Below are 20,568 nucleotides of genomic sequence, written 5' to 3'. Positions count from 1 at the left end.
GCACGTGCGTTTAGTCATTCCTCTACTGCCGCTCACGCTCTCGTACGCATGCGCGCTGGTCGTGGTGTCATCATCATCATCATCACCATCCCAGAAGTTGCTTAACTGTGGTTGGTACCCCGTGCTGCTGCTGGATCAACGTGCTGCCATTGTCCAGCGAGGACACCCCGGAAGACGCTCACTCTCAGCCGAACCGAGCCGCTACCGGACACGGCCCCGCTACCGAGTACAACCCGGTGAGTGAACGAGTGTGTGGCGGACTACCCGTCGAGACAAAGCGACTGCTGAAAAGAGACTTAGCTAACATCTCAATGTGTTTTGAATAACTCGCTTGTAAGTTGCAAATTAGCTAGCTCGCGCATCCATTAGCTTGAACAGTGTATCGAGTATCTCTGGTTTAAAATGAACCCGCCGGCTTTATAGGGAAGTTTTACAACCGACGTAACGTTAGTTCCATTCACCAAGGCGTGATGCTGGCGCTATTTTTTACATTCATGAGTGAAGTCAGTGAGTCTGAGCTGTCCGGCGCAGACCTCCCCCCGGGCCACTCACTGGGGTTGGCACAGAGCCGAACCCAGCCAGAGGGGAGACAGCAGAGGTGATATTGGGCTCTGACTTCCGCTTACAGTTCATTTGACCGCAGCGGACTGGTGTGTTCTCTATCAGCACAAAGCTGAGGGAGTTTCACATGCTGGCTCTTTGGAGGGTGCCGTGGCGATTTTGAGCTTTGACGACAAGGAGTGAGTCAAAAATCTCTTGCAGTAGGCTATTAATGCTCAAAGCATGGTACACAAGACAGATGTTGGTTTGTAGTATGGACACCGATGCTAATAAGCTGTTCTCCCACTTTACCCACCCCCCAGGGGGGGTTCTTTCACTCAGTGTTTTGCATGCCTTTGTCCTCAAGACAATAGCTATCAGCCAGGGGGGGGGGGGGGGGGGGGGGGGGGGGGGGGGGGGAATCCTTTGATGCCATCCAGGTGGGAGTTAATACAAATTGGTCAAGATGCATTTAATCACGGTTGCATTATAAAGAATTCAGCATAATCAACAACAAGGGAAGTTAAACCTTGTTACCGTAGGCAGAGTTTGATATTTGAGGCAAGGATTGCCAAAAAACAAACTCCATTGTAGCAACTGAGACCTGGCCTACCACTTGGGAACACAGCACAATGGACAAAACAATCATTATATTACATGTCATTTAGCTGATATCAAAAGCAACTTACAGCTGCCATATGTCAGAGGTCGCACGCCTCTGGAGCAACTAGGGGTTTAGTGCCTCCCACACCAAAGGCATGTGCCATATCCACGGCGCCATTACCACCAACATGCTAAATAAACATATGTTTATTTTTAAAGCAGATTTAAAATTACATTGTAATAATTTGCCCTTATGAAATCAATCACGGTTGATTTCCTAATCTTTGACCTACAGTCTGTTGAGATGCCTCTCCAAATGTTGAAACAAGGCGCAATCACACCATAAAACATTAAGACACTTTAAAAAAAAAAAATCAGTATTTTGACGTAATCCAGTGACTTTGTAAAAAAAAAAAAGAACAGCAATAGCACTTCTGCCTCACAGCAAGAAGGTTCTTTGTTTGAATCCCGGTGGTTCCGGGCCTTTCTGTGTGGAGTTTGTATGTGCTCCCCGTGTTTGTGGGGGTTTCGTCCGGGTGCTCCGGTTTCTTCCCACCATAAAGACATGCATGCTAGGTAGGACTACAGTTGATTAAGATTAGCCGATTGGCTAACGCTGGTGCATTCACAGAAATGTTGACGAATGTGCATTGTCCTAATCAAGTAAATAAATTGAATCCACAAAAAGGGTCTCGGTGTATCCAGCAAGGCCAACACGCTTCACACCCACCAGCCAGCTCCAAACAGGTGACCGAGCTGTCCCCACTTCACTGTTGAAACAGTGGAATAAAACGTATAAAAATCCATATCTACACAAAACACACGATTAATAAGCTGACAACAACTGGAACCTTTTAATGCAACGTTGCCATGGCAAGATGGCCAGACTAGTGCAACAGTACAGTGGTCTCAGGGGAGAGCTGCTTGTCACATAACCCAGAGACCTGAAATGTATTTGTTACTAAGGCAGTATGTGAAATCCAATGTATTACCTACCACAATTTGGTTGTTAAGTCAAATATTTATAAAATATTTGGTAATACCAGATGTAATTATTACACTTAATTTTTAAACAATGCAATTTCCCGTTTCAGCTAGCGGGTAACACACACGCGTTCGGTCCCCATTGTCCCCCCCCCCCCTAAAAATAGCCAGAGCTGCTTGTGATCTGTTAACCAAGGGATGGTCTCTGACAGTGAGTGATGGCTGTCCTTTTCCATTTGTGTGGTGGCAGGGTGACCTGTAGAAAATACAAGCACAGGAGCTGGATTCATGCCAACATCCACCCTGCTTTCCAAAGTTAGCTTTTAATGTACCAGTCCCAGGGGTTAGTCCTCACAACTCTGACTTCTCTGGAGGCTGTACAGCTAATTATTTCTTCTAACATCACTTGTAGATTGCAGAGTAGTTACATCACTGTGTTGTGTCAGTTTTTAGACCTTTTCGGTTTTATATTTGTCAGTTCTAAGTGTATGATGTAATGGAGTAGGGTTTTTAGAAGTTTCTGTTCTCAGGAATCTGCTCACCCGATTACTAATGCTGCTGCGTCAGTACTGACCTATCCAGTTGTGGTTTTTACTTGCGCTTGCCAACTAAGAATATGTATTTACACCCAATCTTGCCTGTAGGCCAAAAATACACCCACATTGTGCAATTTTGATTTGCATAATCTTAAGTGCTACTACTTGTCAGGAAAAGCTCAAAGGCGTCTTGAGACACAATTCTCAATTCACCAATTGTGATATGATGCTTTTCTATTTTACTTTTGTTGGGAGTGATTGTTTGCAGGTACCCATTGGGTACATGTGTGGAGTGGTGGATCAATTCAATTCAATTTTATTTATAGTATCAAATCATAACAAGAGTTATCTCAAGACACTATACAGATAGACCACACGGGCATTATTTGAAATGGGGATGCATCAGTGAATGAGTAAACAGCTGGTATTTAGATTTTCAAGATAAAATATTCTGCAGAGATTCAAGCGAATGAATGAGGAATGTTGATCAAGCCCGAGTGGAGACATGTCAGTGGTGTGCTGGTGTTGCCTCTTCCTGTATGTGTGATAAAGTAGAGTGATAATGATTAAGGCTGCGTTCAGATACGCTCAGGCAAAAACGTTTTCCCATTCATTTGGGGGTAATTGACCTACTTTCATATAACTATAGTGCTGTAAAGTCTAGACTCAGATTTCCGTGATCTGCGTAACGACAGTATAGTGCAACGTTTGCCTTGAACAGAGCAACTGTAATAACCTAATATACTGTCATTAATGAGATTAAACTACATTCTCGGTTATATTTGCATTGAAAACCCATTCAATAAATAGAACTCTTGCAGCGCACATGAACAGATGCGCAATATTAGCTCACACATAAGATAGCACACTCGTGACTTAGCCTCCGGTCGCTAACGTACATTCATAAATTCAACATCACATCGTCCTCCCATCAGACTTACTTATTAATGCACGCACACACTAGTATCCACAAAGTTAGTCAATGAGGGGGTAAAGGAGAGTGGGATTGTGTTTCACGTTAACGCCTTTTCTCTCTCGCTCAAGACCGCTGTGTCCAAGCCAAGGCTCACCTTACCGCATGCTGATAGGTTACTAGTCCAGGGAGAGCGAGGGGGCGTGGCATCAGGATGGTGGCTCTCCATCCTGATGCCAGTAAACCATCACGATGGACGATATTATTGTCCATCGGCACAACCCTATGCTGCTCCGCCTTTTGCATTTTTGCTGTCCCGATAAACTCACAGGTGCTGCTTATGGGCATCGTCACGCCCCGGCAACAGTGAAGGAGGAAACATGGAGGAACCCACGTTATCTTAATACGTTAGACCTCCAGCCCTCACATGGCGGGGATAGATGAATTTTTGGAAATAAGAGGCTTCTGAGGCCCGCCAAGAAAAAGGATGTTGAAAAGAGCAAAAGAGCAGCTTTTTGAAGCATGAAGGCTACCATAGCTGTAATATGTCATTTGAACTACGTGGTGCAAGACAGTTGGGTGCAATTTACGATCTGTGTATGATTGTGGTCATTGGTGCCAAGATAAGTATTTCATTACCACTACGCTGTGGAAAACAATTGTATGGTATAATGCTGATAATGGCACTTTGTATCAGACAATGGTCTTTTTTGAGGCTCAGCGTGCAAAACGTGCTTTGGGCTGTGTTCTCTAATTATTCCTCATGCCTTTTTAATATTTTTTTAATTTGTGTGTCTATTTTCCCCTAACTCCACCCCTGCTTCCTTCCTTCCCTTCCCAATAATCACAGGTTTGGTAAGAGTGGCTTTAGTATCTTGTCCTTTGTGCAATACGTAGATAATTTAGGAAATCCAACAGGCCAGACAGCAACTTTTAATCATGTTTGTGACAGTATTTGTCCCGGAGTTGAACTCTGTATTTCTTAGGCCAGTCAATTGTCCAAGAAACCATAAAAAACTAAAGAAAGAAGGCTTTTGGCACATTTATAAAAGTTCTAACATTTCATCTGGTTAAACTATTTGTTGTTTAATAAGAGGTTTCAGGGAACTTCATAAGTCCTTCAACACACTTTAGTAAAGGGAGCGTTTGTTTCTGCAGAATGAATAGCCTCATTGACAACTCCTTTTTAAGAGTTGTCGTGCTTTGCTGGGACCCACACAGACACACTAAACAGACACACACAGACACCTAACGGAGCTCCAGCCCAGAGCAGTAGGATGATGGCAACATAAATCCAATCCCACTTAAGTCCAGGTTGAAAACGGAATGTTGCATTCCTTCACCCCCCCCCTTTCTCCATTTTAACTCTGTGCAACTGATGTGGGTCCTGTTTGCCTCTGACATATAAAACTCCTATAAAGTTGTTAACTGATCCTAAACCTGGTAAGTGTTCTGTTCTCACACAGCACGCAGTTAACAGAGACTTCCAACTCTTAGTAAATAATGGGTCCTTGAATTCAGAGGTCAACATAAGCAGCTTCTCCATTCTAGCAGGCGGCCATTTTGATTTTTGTTGGCTGTGAATAGCACATTATATCAGCAATAGCTAGCTAATTAAGCAAACATTTGCCAATTAAGCTAAATAAACACTATTGTTCTTGTATTGCATCATAGAGCTAGTTAGTCCTACTAGTATAAATAACACTATATAAATACATGCTAACATTTGCAGCTTACATTCTAACAAACAAACAGTATTTAATCTAAGGTTAAGTTATAAGACACTAGGGGTAGGGGAAAAAATCGATATAGCATAGTATTGTGATATTTTCAGTGGCAATACTGAATGGATCTGGTAGTGTATATGTGTTGGTCAGTTTGTCTGCTTGACTGTCCCATTTTGCAGCGATGAAACTGAAGTGAGATGAACAGAGAAATGTTTATTTTTTAATAAAACAGATGTTGATAAAGTTTCTTTTTGGGGACATCATTTGGAATTGGGGAAAAATTAGAACTTGGAAAAAGGTTATAAATGGCAATACATCGCAGAATATTGCAATATGTTGAAAATCGCAATAATATTGTACCGTGATGATATTGTATTGGGAGGCGTCTGGTGATTCCCACCCCTATGAGACACTACCCTCCAAGCAGTTAAAACCCTTTAAACCCGCTATCTCTCTTACTGCAACAGCCCCATGCACACCTCTCCAGCATGTCGATTAAGTCAAAGCTCAACAGGCCTAGTTATGTTTGCTAAGCTATGATTGGCCCATTGCTGTTATTGGATCTTCAGTTACGTTTAGGATCCTTGTCCGTACAAACTGAATGTTCTTATGTGTGCTCAATGTCCCATTGTCTTTTGGAAAGCATAACTCTGATCTGTCCCGTTTTTAATGTTGCTAAATTTGGCTTCAGTGTGCAACATGGATAAATATATCTGGTTATGACCTACCTCCTCCCCCTATTACCGCTGTCCCATGAGTTATTGAGAGGGCTGGTTTGTCCATGCCAGTCTGGACTCTGGGTGACCTTTCTACTAGATCAATGGACAACTCCTGGTCCTAAATCCTTTAACAAGGTTGCAAGGTGGTCCAATGTACTTACAAAATCTAAAATGATATAATCAACTCATTGATTAAGTAATCAACTGTTTTAGCACATCCCCAATCCCACACAACATATAAATAAAGCCTAGAGAAGTAAACTTTCACAGTTTGGAGAGTTTGGAGTTGAAATATGATATTACATTGAGTGCATGCAACTGTGTAATATTGGTAGAAATACTACTCAATGACTACAACCTCCCTACTACTCGTTCAAATCCCTTACTCTGGCCCTCTCCATGATTTCTATTGCATCTGCTTAAGCCTTGCTAAGCTTGCATTGCAATAAATTCTCAGGTAATGTCAGCCAATACAGAAATACACTATGGTCGGCAGCCAGAATAGCAGTTAAATTGAGAGATATATGTGACGACGCTGTTTTTGGATGACTGCCAGGGAGATATAAAGAGCGACCCTGGAGCAACAATCTGACCTGTGAGAGGGTTGAGAGTGCCTGTAGTCATGGTGTTACGGTTGTTATATTGCTCTTTAAGTTGGATCTGGCTGTGTCCTAATAATGAGTTATTTGGTTGCACTGAAGTGTAGACAGAGGAAAGGGTTATGTGACAGTCTTTTCAATTCTGATTTGACATCAGTTTAACTGACAGGTCACATGACAGCTTCTGTAAGCCCTTAGATTTAAGCACCAGTTTGTCATGAGTTATACAGGTTGGGTTTTGGCTCCTCCATTGAGAAACAATTTAATTTAAGCTTTAATTCAGCATTATAACTGGAGTTATGACTGACAGTTTTGGTCTTCCTGATCTTTCCTGGTACATATTCTGGTACACCAGTGCTAATACATTCACACCATACAGAATACATGAAAAGTGGAATAAATGGCTGTATGGGTGTGCTTCTGTTTGCCCTATTTCCTTATGTGACCTAAAAAGGGGTTGCATGAATGTGCGTGACCAGACCACTGAGACCAGCAGTGACGTGGCTCCTTTAGGCACAGTGAGCACATTGATTGGGAGACATGGAGGAACTTTAATATTGTAGCATGAGCCAGCATCCTGTGTTTGTAATTTGTGCTTCTTTATTTATTAAACTGTACTGTCGACTACGTAACAGTTTGGAAAATTAATATTTAGACGTGTGTGTGTGTGTGTGTGTGTGTGTGTGTGTGTTGAATGCTCTTCAGTTCACTGAGACACATCTTTTCTCTTTTGTTTGTCAGAGTTATGTTATCTGCAGATTATTTTCTTGATTCATTGTTGGGTCTATAAAATGTAAAACCCCCTTGAGAAAAGTGTGTTTTGTATTGAGTCTGGCTTTGAGTATTCCTCGTCACATCTAAAGGAGGACTGGCTGCATGCTCTTACTCCTGTAGTCATCACATTCCTCCTCCATGCAGGAAGGCCGTGCTGCAGCAAAGGCTAAAGGACGTTATGGATCAGGTGCTTAGCATCCTGCTGCTTGGTTAGCACTGATGTCTACGTCCTGGCCTCTTTGGGATTTGCTTTTGTCTGCAGATGAACTCTGAACAACGTATTGAGCACATTGAGATATGCTCCCCTCTCCCCCCCCCCTTTAAAGTGTAGCTCCAGTGGAACAAATCAAAGGTTTAGTCAAGCAGAGCTCCAGTGGCGGCTGGAGAGATAGATGAGTGTTTGCATTAGGGATAGACCGATTATTGGCCCTAGCGATTATCGGGCCATTATTTGGGCAGTTTGCACATTATCTGTATCAGCGTATTATTTGTGATTATGTCTCATAACCTATAATGTTAATGTGTCCTATTAAAAAGTGTCCTACTTTGACTCTGCTACAGCTCTGTGTCGTCCCTCTGCTTTGGTTTCTCTCACCACTGAGTCTCACCTAATCTCCCCCCCACTACACTATCTGACAATCTTTTACTCTGTATTATGCTGAAAGATTCTAATTTCATAAATAGTTGCTAAAAGTATTTAAATAAAGTTTTGTGTTGGATTTTATAACAATCTCAAAAATATTTCACTGTATATGCACATTGATAGTTCCAAAAATCTATGGGTTTCATTAACTACTAATAGATATCGGCCTTGAAAAACCAGTATTGGTGGATCCCTAGTTTGCACCAGCATGTGAGGTGATGCATACCGTGTAGCTGCGTGTCAGTGACCTCATTGAAGGAAGAGCTGTGGCCAACCCCTCTGTGAGCAACATGAGAGGGCTGGCAAGCCTTTCGAGTTGTACATTCTGGCCCCTGGATGACTTAGCAGTGTGGCATTCTGTTGGGTTTAATTGTCTCCTTCCAAGATTTTAAGGGTGGCCAGTTGCTTCAGCCAGTTGTAGAGGAAGAGAAACTTATGATGTCCAATCTGATTTTAAATTCTTTGCTCTGTCTGTTGGATAAAATGAAGCTTCTTGACTGGGCTCGGGGATGACTGACTTAAAATCTCCTGACTTACTAATCATTAACGGTAACATTTTCTGCTGAATAAATACACAAAACCATCCAAGCACCTCACACAGAAAGCCTGCACTGACTACTGTGATGGTGGAGGCGGTGTTAGAGCGGTTTGGCTACTTACCGCCAGAAGTTCCAGATTCTTTGGGTTCTTAGTGTAAATCAACCTTCTATTTCACCCTCGGATGTTTTTCTTTTGGTTTTGCGCCAGCCGCATGATAGAAACGTCATCAACACGCCCACTCACTTGCTGTGAATTCTCACACAGACACACGTACACGGTGGATGCAGGAAAACCGGAGATGAGACTACACAATCATGACCTGAACTGAGGACAGCTACGCTCGTAGTTGTTAGTGCAATGATAAGTTAAAGTCCAATAAGTACTTAATGAAACCGTGTGAATGTGTGTCCCAGCCTAGGATTGGAAATTAACAATGTAAAGATCAGCAAGCCACTGACAGACATGTTCAAATTTGATTCATTCAGTAAATAATTTTTTGTAATTGTTTGAGTCTTGCTTTTAAAAGACTCAAACACTCAACTTGTGTTGTTTGTATGTCCCTTAGATGTGTTTACAGCAGTGTATTTTTGTCATTTTACAGATTTATGACTTGAACGTAAAAAAAGAGCTCGAGGGTAACGGGATGCCGGGACTCTCAGAGTGACGACACCTCTTGTAACCTTACTGGGTATTGCTCTACCTTTTATTAGTTGGGTTACTAGAACTTTTATGGTGAATAAAAGGTTTGATCCCACCAAGTATGTCATCCAATCAAATGGAAGCATTGACGGCAAAGCTGCTGCACTTTCTGCCGTCATTTACCTTTTTCTTTCTGGTCCGTAGAAATAGTAAAGCCGATGGCCTTTCCTCATTAGCGCCACCTCTATTCAGGAGAAGAGTGAAACTAGTGTCGCGACCACCACGTGCTCTAACTGTTGAGTATGAAAGGTTAGGGTCGTCTCATGACATCACAGCTCGGCTGCGACTGCTGTAAAAAGGCCCTGATGGAGTAACTCTGCCTCCAATACAGTAGGTGGTGCTCTGCCAACGCACCACTGGCTTTTTCCCCTGGTTGACCTATGTCAACATTACACTGATCAACTTCTCAATTAGTAAAATGTAACAACTTTTAACGTTTCATTTACACATACTTGTAATTAATGTTCACATTAATGTTAACCAGCGGCCCCAGCGGGGCTGCTCGTCCTCCCCACTTCTTTGCCAAGACACAGCCCGGTTGACAGCCCAGAACATGGACAATTGGTTTAGCCATTGATGATGTCCGCTGCTTCCTCTGCAAGGAGGAAAACTGCAGGCTCCAGGCTCCATGCTGCCGCTGATTTGTTGTATGGTGTCATAGCAACGACTACGACTCACAGCCCCGACTGATTTAAGGTGTAAACGTGGAGCAATACCGCGGTTACTGAAGGAGTTCGCTACCTTTTGTTAACTGGGTTATTAGAACTCCATTTTGAACCGGGGTAAGGGGCTTAAATGGCATTTGAGAAATCAAGGTACTGCCTTTACCTGAATATAATCGTTCTAAAGTGTGTGTAAACCCACTGACTGTTTGACCAGTTTTCTCTACCTTTAAACAAATGTAATCAAAAGTTAGAGGAGTTACAGTCAAGTTTAAACTAGCAAACTAGAGCCCGACCGATATTATCGGCTGATTATAATATTATCTGCAACGTCCCTGTGGGCAACACTGGAAAAAAAACACATTAACATAAAAAATAATCAAAGGACTTTAAAGTTTGTATTTTTAAACATTTACTTACAGCATACAGAACTTTAATATATTTTGATGTTCCTCTGTTCTGTTGTGACAAAAAAAATTAGATTATTTTAGTGAGATCTCAAAAATAACTACAAATAACTTTTAGGGAAATCTGTTTGTTTTGTAACACGTTTTTGATTTAAAAAAATAAATATCGGCCTATATATCGGCATGTCAGATTTTTAAATAATTAAATATTTGTATCGGTATCGGCCTAAAAAAGTCCTTTTATGGGTCGGGCTCTATTGCAAAGTATCTTTGGTCTGAAACGTTGTTCTTTGTGGTGAGGAAACGGACATTAAATAGGGAGCAGAAAGTTAAGTGTAAGTTAATGTGATGAGCATCAGCTGTCTGGATCCACCGGGGACCCCGGAGCTGTGTTAACCAGTTACCGGGCTATAACAGGCTGGATGTGGAACGATTGGCTGAGCAGGGTTGTTGACAGCATGATCCAGACTAAATAACATGTAGAAGACCAAGACGCCTGGCTGTTATGAGTTATTCCAAGGGCAGTGAATCCCCTCTCAGTGCTTTATGTTGTACAGTTATGTAATCATCCTTTCTACAATGCCAGCATTGCTCTACTTTTTCTTTCAACTGTAATATCACTGAACAGATTTGGTAGGAAGTCCTTATGTTGGCTTGTAGATTTGTATCCTAGAGTCCATTTCCAGTAAACCGGCAGAAACGTTTAGTAGAGTTGATGTGAGTTGTGACCATAAATAGCTTGGTTATGTGCGACCTAAGAGGTGAAAAAGTGAACATTTACATAAAAGAAGCCCAGGGATATCCAGCTGCTATTGTGAGTGCATATCACTAAAGTGTTTAATCAAATGGCAGTTGACCATAAAAACCAAGTTCTCATGATCTAATCTTCTAAATATGCGTTGTGTTTGTCTACGGCTGCTTTGTTGGCATGCGGCCATACAGCATTTGGTGTTGCAATTCAAGAAATTATCAAACACAAAATATTTAGTTTACGTTGTCATATTTCTGTGTTCATCTTCTCAACTTCACTAATGTCCTCCCTCTTTTCTTACATATATCATACTGCAGCACATTAGATACAAATGATAAGAAGCAGAAAAAAGATGAAGTATGTTTATTTTACCAGCTCTCTGCTCTGTTTCTCCACAGGTTTTAGGTCCTGATCTCAGAGCACCTGGTACGGCCTTTCTTCTCCTCTGAGCCCAGCTGTCCTCCACTCATCTTCTTCTCCGCGTGAGCAGACATGCCTCCAGCGCTGGGTGGGCCCGTGGGGTACACCCCACCTGAAGGGGGCTGGGGCTGGGCTGTTGTAGTGGGGGCCTTTATCTCCATCGGCTTCTCCTACGCCTTCCCCAAATCCATCACGGTGTTCTTCAAAGAGATTGAGGTCATCTTCGATGCCACACCCAGTCAGGTGTCCTGGATCTCCTCCATCATGCTGGCTGTCATGTATGCTGGAGGTGAGTGGCATGTGTGTAATTTAAAGTGTTCCATATTATTATAATTTTTTATTTATTTATTAATTTTAATGGACAACAAAACATATTTGTCTAATCTGTTTGGGCAGTTGAATAAATACTTGGGTTTTAGACAGGGGTGGAAATAAGTTGTCTGATTCGTAGAACATAATTTTAGTTCATGTGATACGCAGCAGGCGTAGGTTGTTCCTTTCTTACAGCCACACTGGCCTGGTTCCAGACGTCTGAATCACCGCCCATAATTCGCATAGGTGTGGTGTTGTGCCGATTGGCTGTGCTCCAAAACCTGACTGGCACAGTGTGTAGTTTTTCTGCTCTGTTCCAATGTGACACATAATAAATGGCACACACGGCAGCACATTTTCTCCTGATGTGTGTGTGTGTGTCCTGAACCCTGAGGTCATTGACACAGACTGTCCAAATGTCCGAGGAATGTCTTCTTTCAAACCAAATCGGCTCTAAAGAGCTGCCAGTAGAAGGCCGTACAGCTTAAAGCTGTGGCAGTTCACAATTTTTAAGAAGTGAGAAAACCTAAAAGAATGAATTATAAATAACAAAAGAATGGGATTTTATGCAGTGGATTACACACTCTGCAGACTGAGGCTCTGCATTTTTATCGTTTACCCTTTGCTGGCGCAAAACAAACTCTCTGTCTGTCTGTCTATTATTTATATAAATATATCTCTCTAGATAGATATGAGCCTTATTTGCATGGCAAGACATTGCTTATTTTGTCAAAGCAGACCAAAAAAAGAAAATTAACATCAACTGGCACAACATAAACACTTATTTAAACCTAAGGTGATAAAGTCACTCACTCACACACACCTCTTATTCATTAAGTTGAGTAACACTTACTGCTGAAGTGAGCGCATGAGACAATGTGAGAAATCGATACTAAGGAGTGATGTTAAACAGAGTCTTGCATTGCCACCCCTCTCCACAGCCCTGTTAGTCAGGACCAAAGAGGTCCTTAGAGAGCTCAAGGCCACTACAGAGGCCCTCAAGCTGGGAGGAAAAAACCTAGTTTTACTTTTTGTTTCACGTAATGACCCTTTTTTTATTTGCAGTGCTGCAACTTGAATTCCATTTGCATGTTAAGGCAGGATTTAAGAAATACTCAGATCCAGTTTCATAGCTGATTTTTCTTTCTTTCTTAAGACACAGCAAGGTCCCAACTCATTCAAACACACGTTCTCTTTCTCCTGAGAAAGGGAAAATGCCGTGGTGGAAAGAAAGAGAGAGAAAGAGAGTTTCAAAATGTAGCCAGATCACCAGTCAGTGACATCCTGATATTGCCACTGGTTACACATGAGGAAGTGCACGCACACACTCAAAAAGACATGCGTATTAATTTGTTGTGGCTGCTTGACGTCAGTGACAGCTGACTAACGGTTTGAACCAGTTAAAAACGCTCCGCACGAAGGGAGAGGATATGCAAAGCAAGAGGTTGATTCCGTTTCCCCATTTAAGGCAGGAAACAAACTGCAACAAAGTAAAGGAGTTGCATCATATTGAGCTGCTGATGCATAACCAACCACACTGTAAACAGGAGACCAGCTTGTGTTCAAATGTAATTGTATTAGTGGTCTTTGTTATGTTTAACCAAGGTAGACTAACTCCTGACAGTGGGAGCTGCCGATTGAGGGCTATTTGCAATCTATTATAATCTAATCTATTATATTTAATTCAGCTAATAATCACATCAAGAGCTCAACTATGACGTTCCAGTTCACAATAAACCACCTAACTCCAGTAAGATTTCATTCTCTTTTGAAGAGTTTTTTTAATATCTGCCAATTTTTTATTTATTTATCATTTATAATCTTTCTGCCCATTGCTTCTCAATGCCAAAATGTGCATCACTTTCTAGCTATTTTCTGTTTTTGTTGCCATGTACAATCACAGTGACTCTACTGCCTTTTTTAACTGGAGAGTTTTACTCAGGGGAAACAACTGAATTGGCAGTATGTACTACTGTAGTTTAGGAAAGAATAACACAAGGTTCCTTGAAAGTGATCAAACTGTTGCTTCAATACAAAAGCTTAGTAATAATGTCAAGGGCCTGACATGAGTCCAACTGTTAAAAAGTTTTCCTATAGGAGTTACATTTTGGTTCCTTTTTTTGTGATGGCTTATAAACAGGATGCTGTATGTCATTCAGGTCCCATGTCAAGGGTCCAACAGTTGATCTAGATTTTGTTATAATGTGACACTCTTTGTAAATGGTCATATAATGGGAGATTTTCCTGAACTTTTTTCTTAATTTTTTCTTTTTAATGCTGTCAAACAAAACAAAAAGGAGATACATAAACCATTAACAAGCCCTACTCTGTCTTTGGACTCTTTGTATCTGAAATGACCGGGGGGGGCTGGGGGGGAGTCTTTTTCCACACTGCCTACTGTGCCTCGCTGAGTGGCACTTTCATGTGGGCGGAAAAAGAGGCAGTAGCCGAGGCCTGAAGTAAGTTTGTGTGTGTGTGCACATCAGCTTGTTTTAATGCCATAAGCGCTCGGGATTACAGGATATTGATATGATTAGGCATGAGAGGGAGAGTTAAGCCGATTTAGCAAATGAGTGAAAAACATGTGAATTGATTGTCAAAGTTGACTTCCCAGAGGACAACAGACAAATAGAAAACACTCCGTAGCCACTTTAATGTACACCTGTTTAATATAATGTGTATCCGTGCAATTAAGCCCAAATGTGGTGTTGTACTGGACTGCACTGTATTAAGAAGTTTCCTAATAGTTGAATATTCTCTAATATCCCCTTCATGTATAAACATAAGAACAAAATATGAAACCTCTCATTATAATGTAATCCAGAACAACACCAAACCTAATTTTACACATTTAAGACAATGTCAACACAAACGTAACATATATAAACTTTGTCACGCAAAATTCTACATTTACAATGGTATCAGTGGTCTTATCCAACTCTGACATGCAGCAAATGGCCGCAGGTCGGAGCTGAACCCGCGGCCGCTGCGTTGAGGAGTAAACCTCTATATATGCGCACACGCTCTACCAGGTGACCTAACCAGGTGACCATAACAAGTCACAATTAAGATTTAGGAATGTTCCAAACTCCAACACCTAACTTTGTTTAAATGCTTAAAGCACTTCTATATAATAAAGGAGAAACTATCAACATAATACCCAGTAAGTCAGATAGTTAAGTCAGACTCAGTGGGGAGAGAAACCGAAGCTGAGGGACCGACACAGAGCCAAAGAAGACCCTCACCTGCGGATGCTGTGTCAGAGTGTAGCTGAGGACAAGTCTCTTTTCTTCACTGTGTTCTTTTCTTTCACATAGAGAAAGAGAGCAAATGATGGAGGGAGGAGGGAGAACAAATGTTTATATAATATCTCTGAGAACACTACTCACTGCCCTCTTTGTGTTTTGCCAGCCGGCAACAATGACTGTCACTACTGATTATGTTTGTGTGTGCGTGAGTGTTGAGTGGATGCAAATTCATTCCTGTCCTTGTACAGGTTCACTTTTGTTCACCGCGGAGCTTCAAACAAGCTCTGTTCATTCTGTAGTCCTGTGTGCTCTGGTAGAGTGTGTGCCTCAGTGCTCGCCTCTTATCTCCTCTCTGCAACATGGAAACCCACCCCTCCCAAACATGGCAACCCACCAAGACAGGCTTTGTGCGAGCTAGTCAGACCCTCATTGACAGACAACACAGCAACTAGAGAGGTATTTAGAGAGTGCGTGATTGAATGCCCGTGCATCCAGATCTGACACCGACCACATTGTCAGCTGCCGAGGGGGGGGGGGGGGGGGGGGGGGGGGGGGTGTGTGTGTGTGTGTGTGTGTGTGTGTGTGTGTGGACTGATTTCGACTTTTCATTCTCTAACTTCTATTTTGGTGTGTCCTTAAAAGATACATTAATCCATTAGTTAACTAAATTAATTACCACCTAGGTCTTCCTAATATTCTCTCCCCTTTATGTATAAGGATAAAACATTAAACCTCTCAATATAATGTAGTGCAGAACAACACCAAACGTAACATTACACATTTAAGATAATGTCAACATAAACGTAACATTTATGTGTTACGTATGTTACGTTTATTAGATGAGTCTGGGCATTTAAAACCTTGAGGTTGACATCGCCTGATCTTTCCAGACGAGGATTGAGAACAATCCATGACACGGTCAGGTCTCAGCTTTCCAATGGGGGGGGTGCATGTTAGAAACTCTGCAGGGTGCCCAAACTTTAGCATCCGCAAATTTTTTTTGTCTTCTGTTATTTTGAAACTTTTGTGACATATTATACGAGTGTCTAATCTGTCATCTGAGGCCTTTTGGAGATTTGTTCATCTTTTCTTGGCTTCTTTGTGCACATTAATAACACTTTTTACCTGGGGTACCCAAACTTTCCAGCCCCACTGTATGCTACTTTCCAACCGGAGGGATTTTTGTAGTTCCTAGAACATAACATTCCTAGAATTTTTTTTTTTCTTTTTAATTCCTCTGACCACAGTTCCTGTAACTCTTTCAGCTCGCACTTAAGGGCAGGGTCTTGTCATGGTTCTCTTTTCCATATGGGAACCTAGGTCAACAAGAGTGGGCTTCTGACACACTCACTCACTCACTCACTCACTCACTCACTCACACACACACACACACCCCTCTGGGAGACGCATTTAAATTTTGACATAGACTATATACATTAGATCTTGTATTTAGTTCATACAGTACAGTTATCCCCTGTACTGGGGTTTTTAAGTGAGAGGTTTCAAGAAAAGAAAAGTATAAAGTCTTCCTGTCTCTTCTCCTTTTCTCTCTTCTCTTCTCTTCTCTTCTCTCCTCTTTTTTTTTTTTCTTGGCTCCTCCTCCTCTCTAATCCCCCTTACATTCGATCTCCTCTCCGTGAACTTTCCCTCTGACGTGTACCATACCTAGCACTGCCAAGCTCCCTCTACCTCCCCCTTTCATACTCCCCTCTTCCCTCATGCAACATCCATGCAACCAGCACTGTTATACAATCAGTCATTGTCCCTCTTTCATTCATGCCACCATAGCACCACCTGTTGGTAAAAAGTTGAAATGGTGAGCTGATGTAATTCTTTCTCGCACTAGATTGTCTTGGTCACTATTTCTATCTGCATAAAACATGTGCATCAGTGTGCAAAAAACTGTTTTCTTTATTCATTAACCTGCAGATTGTTTGTTCAAATTACATTTAAAGTCTCCTAAAGCCCAAGTTGACGTCTTCAAATGTCTCGTTTTGGCCAGTTGAAGAGATTTGATTTATTGATCACATTAGACAAAAAAAGCCATATACCCCCAAATTAAATGTTATAACTAGGGAATGTTTTTATGTACTTTTATTTTCATTATCAATCAAATCAGTCTGTTGATTCTAAGGTTAATGGGTAGATATTCACTTTATGATGATGGATGACAAAGAAAGGCATAGAGTCCTTACATTTGAGAAGCTGCAACCAGCAAATTACTGTAAAGATGTAGTAAAAATACCCAAATAGTTACTGATTAATCTTTGTTAAAATTCAACACTACAATACTGCTTTCATGATGTATCAGTTCTTCCGTCTCTCTTCTTTCTCTCCAGGTCCAATCAGCAGCATCCTTGTGAACAAATTTGGTAGTCGGCCAATCATCTTAGTTGGTGGCTGTCTGTCAGGGTCGGGACTCATCGCAGCCTCCTTCTGCAACACTGTGGAGCAGCTGTACTTCTTCATCGGAGTAGTGGGAGGTCAGTAATTTACGTAAATATGCAGAAATGTGAAAAGCGTTATTGACATCACAGAGTTCTTGGTTTCTGTCTGTCTGTTTATGAACATTCATTACTACCGCATTCCATTGTGGGAGTTTTTTCTATTTTTTTGTTAATGCCTGCTTAGTAATAACATTTTCAAATATTACTTTAGGTGCTTTTGTTGAGTTGATATGAATGGAAATTATTGTGTTACATCGTTGTTATATTGATCGCAGGTCAGATTTAATTAAAACCCTATTTTGGTAGACTTTGTGAACCGCTAATTTTGTAATGATAAAATCAAATTCTGTTGAAACTATTACTCACCAACTATTTTCACCTATATTCCTTCACCACAACGATTTCTTTATTAATCCCCATAATGTCCCCTTCTTTTCTGTTTCCCGTCCCACCCTTTCTTTCTTCAGGTTTGGGACTGGCATTCAACTTGAATCCAGCCCTCACTATGATCGGTAAATACTTCTACAAGCGGCGACCCATTGCCAACGGCATCGCTATGGCAGGCAGCCCCGTGTTTCTGTCCACCCTGGCTCCTCTCAACTCCTGGATGTACGATCAGTTTGGCTGGAGAGGCAGCTTCCTCATCCTGGGAGGACTTCTGTTCAACTGCTGCGTGGCCGGCTCCCTCATGCGCCCCATCGGACCCAAACCCCAGCCGGCCAAGCCCGACTCGGAGGCGGGAGAGGTCAAGGCGGTGGATCCAGTACAGCCAAAGAAGACCGTCCTGCAGACCATCAACTCCTTCATCGACCTGACGCTCTTCAAACACCGTGGCTTCCTGCTCTACCTGATGGGCAACGTCATCATGTTTTTCGGCCTCTTTGCTCCGCTCGTCTTCCTCAGTAATTATGCCAAGAGTAAGGATATCAGCAAAGAAAAGGCAGCCTTTCTGCTCTCGGTGCTGGCATTTGTTGACATGGTTGCCCGGCCCTCTATGGGCATTCTGGCCAACACCAAATGGATCCGGCCCAGGATTCAGTACTTCTTTGCTGCTGCTGTCCTCTACAACGGACTGTGTCACGTGCTGGCGCCGCTGTCCACGGACTACACTGGATTTGTGGTATACGCCATCTTCTTTGGTTTTGCTTTTGGCTGGCTGAGTTCGGTGTTATTTGAGACGCTGATGGACCTGGTGGGAGCTCAGAGGTTCTCCTCAGCTGTGGGTCTGGTCACTATAGTGGAGTGTGGGCCGGTGCTGTTGGGCCCACCGCTAACAGGTGAGACATCCAACGTGCATCACATGAAAGGGGAGGGGTGAAAGGTTGTCTAAAAGTTAGAGAAGGGAGCTTGTAACAGTCAGTCGTTGAGGAAAGTGAAAAACCACACCACCACTGAGGTGCCCTTGAGCAAGGCCCTTACCCACAACTGCTCACTGTAATGGACAGCTTCCAAGTGTTAATGTGTAACTCATCAGGGCGTTCTGGAAAAAAATGAGCATTAGTTAGTATCGGTATACTCCCGCTGAATAAATAAAGGTGGAGAAAAACACTACACCCTAAAATAACACAATGGATTTAAATAGAAGAAGTTTAGATAATTTAATGAATTCTTTGTTGCAGACTCATGCGTACTTCTGTACTCATAATTGCATAGGAATGATGAGTTTTATACAGCGAGAGAGTTGAAAGGTTTCAAATTTGGGGAAAAGGGTAGTGACTATCAGGAGAGTAAAAGTCAGAAAGGTGCATTTCTACTTTGTCTTTATATGACAGTCTGATAACAAAGACCATGGTCAAAATGAATGTTTAATGTAAAATCGGAGTCGTCTGTCTGTCTTTTGTCCACCTCCAGGTAGTTTCTATAACTACTACGCCAACTACGACTACACCTACATCTCCTCCGGCGTCATCCTCATGGTCGCGAGTGTGATTCTCTTCATAGGAATGGGCATCAACTACCGCCTGTTGGCGCAAGAGAAGAAAGCGGAGGAGAAAATGGAAAAGGAGGGGGCCGAGGAAGAGCGCACCGCCATGTTGGCGCCACCCTCTCCGTCAAAATCTGACGAGGGGAAGGACCAGAACGATGTAAAGGCCATTGTCTCACTGGATGACGTCGCCAAGATGGATGAGGACACGGTGTAGAGAGCTGCAGCAACCACACGCTATCGTTCTAGAGAGAAAACCCTTGTACACAACCCTTGAAGCCATAGAAATGTACTTTGTTGTTTAAAAACTGAGACCAGCAGTTGTGACGTGAAGCTTAGCTGTTTGTAATGTTTGACACCCAGCTTTTCACCCCGTTGAAACCTCTGGTTGTTGGTATTTGACGTGCCTTTGGTGAATCTCAAGTCCTCTAGGAGCAAAAACACCATTTATCTAATATATCACACAAACGGCAGAGAGACGCACACCAGACAGAGTGACTGTAAAAGTCCACTAAACCAATCAGGACTTTACTCTCAGGGTCTTGAGCTGCTGTAACATTTCAGAACCACACACATGCACAAAAACACACAAACCTTGACTCTGTTTTAGTAAAACGGTCAATATTTTTGTTGTAGTACTGACTTGGAAAGATAATGTACATTTTCCCTCACGTACATAATTGCGTCACTCAAGGGCTGCACAGGATTTAAAAGGACACATTCATTACTCAAGTTAACAGTAAATCTATTTGTTCACATGTTGGTTCAGAGTGTGGCATTCCCAGTTTTCTGTGGATTTATGCACAAACAATTTGGGTTTGCCATCACAGGGAGTATTACCATTTGTAACCTTTAGTGGAGGACATAAGGCACACAAATGGTTTAAAAATACAAAGATATAGTAAAGTAAGAAAGTTAAAAACTAACGTAGGAATCTTTAGAGCGGTCCAGAGTTTCACAATGCTACCAGTGAAGGAGACACTGTTTATAGCGTGCTTGTACATAAATATGTGTTGTGTGCACTATGTGTGTGTAATTCTGTGCCATACACCCCCAACATGAGCCGCTCATCCTGCATTGTTGTGTTGAAGGACACATTTGAACAAAACATTCAAACAGT

The 20,568-nt window shown here is 42.1% G+C and overlaps 1 protein-coding gene and 1 long non-coding RNA gene across 2 annotated transcripts; one reads left to right on the top strand and one right to left on the bottom strand.

Annotated features, from left to right (window-relative positions):
* The first annotated feature begins 50 nt into the window (after positions 1-50).
* On the top strand, positions 51-19,674 carry LOC117948111 (monocarboxylate transporter 1-like). The gene is made up of 5 exons (XM_034877588.1): positions 51-236; positions 11,496-11,806; positions 17,417-17,560; positions 17,992-18,801; positions 19,376-19,674. The coding sequence occupies exons 2-5, from the start codon at positions 11,590-11,592 to the stop codon at positions 19,663-19,665; spliced, it is 1,461 nt and encodes a 486-aa protein (XP_034733479.1). The 5' UTR covers positions 51-236; positions 11,496-11,589; the 3' UTR covers positions 19,666-19,674.
* LOC117948115 lies at positions 1,130-9,205 on the bottom strand. Its single transcript, XR_004657385.1, has 3 exons — positions 9,120-9,205; positions 2,678-2,682; positions 1,130-1,149 (listed from the first exon to the last, which is right to left on the bottom strand). It is a non-coding gene; the product is annotated as an uncharacterized LOC117948115 (long non-coding RNA).
* Positions 19,675-20,568: the final 894 nt, after the last annotated feature.

This window comes from Etheostoma cragini, chromosome 7 (genome assembly GCF_013103735.1).
Source record: "Etheostoma cragini isolate CJK2018 chromosome 7, CSU_Ecrag_1.0, whole genome shotgun sequence".
Classification (NCBI taxonomy): domain Eukaryota; kingdom Metazoa; phylum Chordata; class Actinopteri; order Perciformes; family Percidae; genus Etheostoma; species Etheostoma cragini.
This window is presented reverse-complemented; position numbering and strand designations above follow the sequence as displayed.

Coding starts and splice junctions, on each gene's coding strand:
- LOC117948111 (XM_034877588.1), top strand. CDS start 11,590: ATGCCTCCAGCGCTGGGTGGGCCCGTGGGGTACACCCCACCTGAAGGG. Junction 11,807..17,416: donor GGCTGTCATGTATGCTGGAG/GTGAGTGGCATG, acceptor CTTTCTCTCCAG/GTCCAATCAGCAGCATCCTT. Junction 18,802..19,375: donor GTTGGGCCCACCGCTAACAG/GTGAGACATCCA, acceptor GTCCACCTCCAG/GTAGTTTCTATAACTACTAC.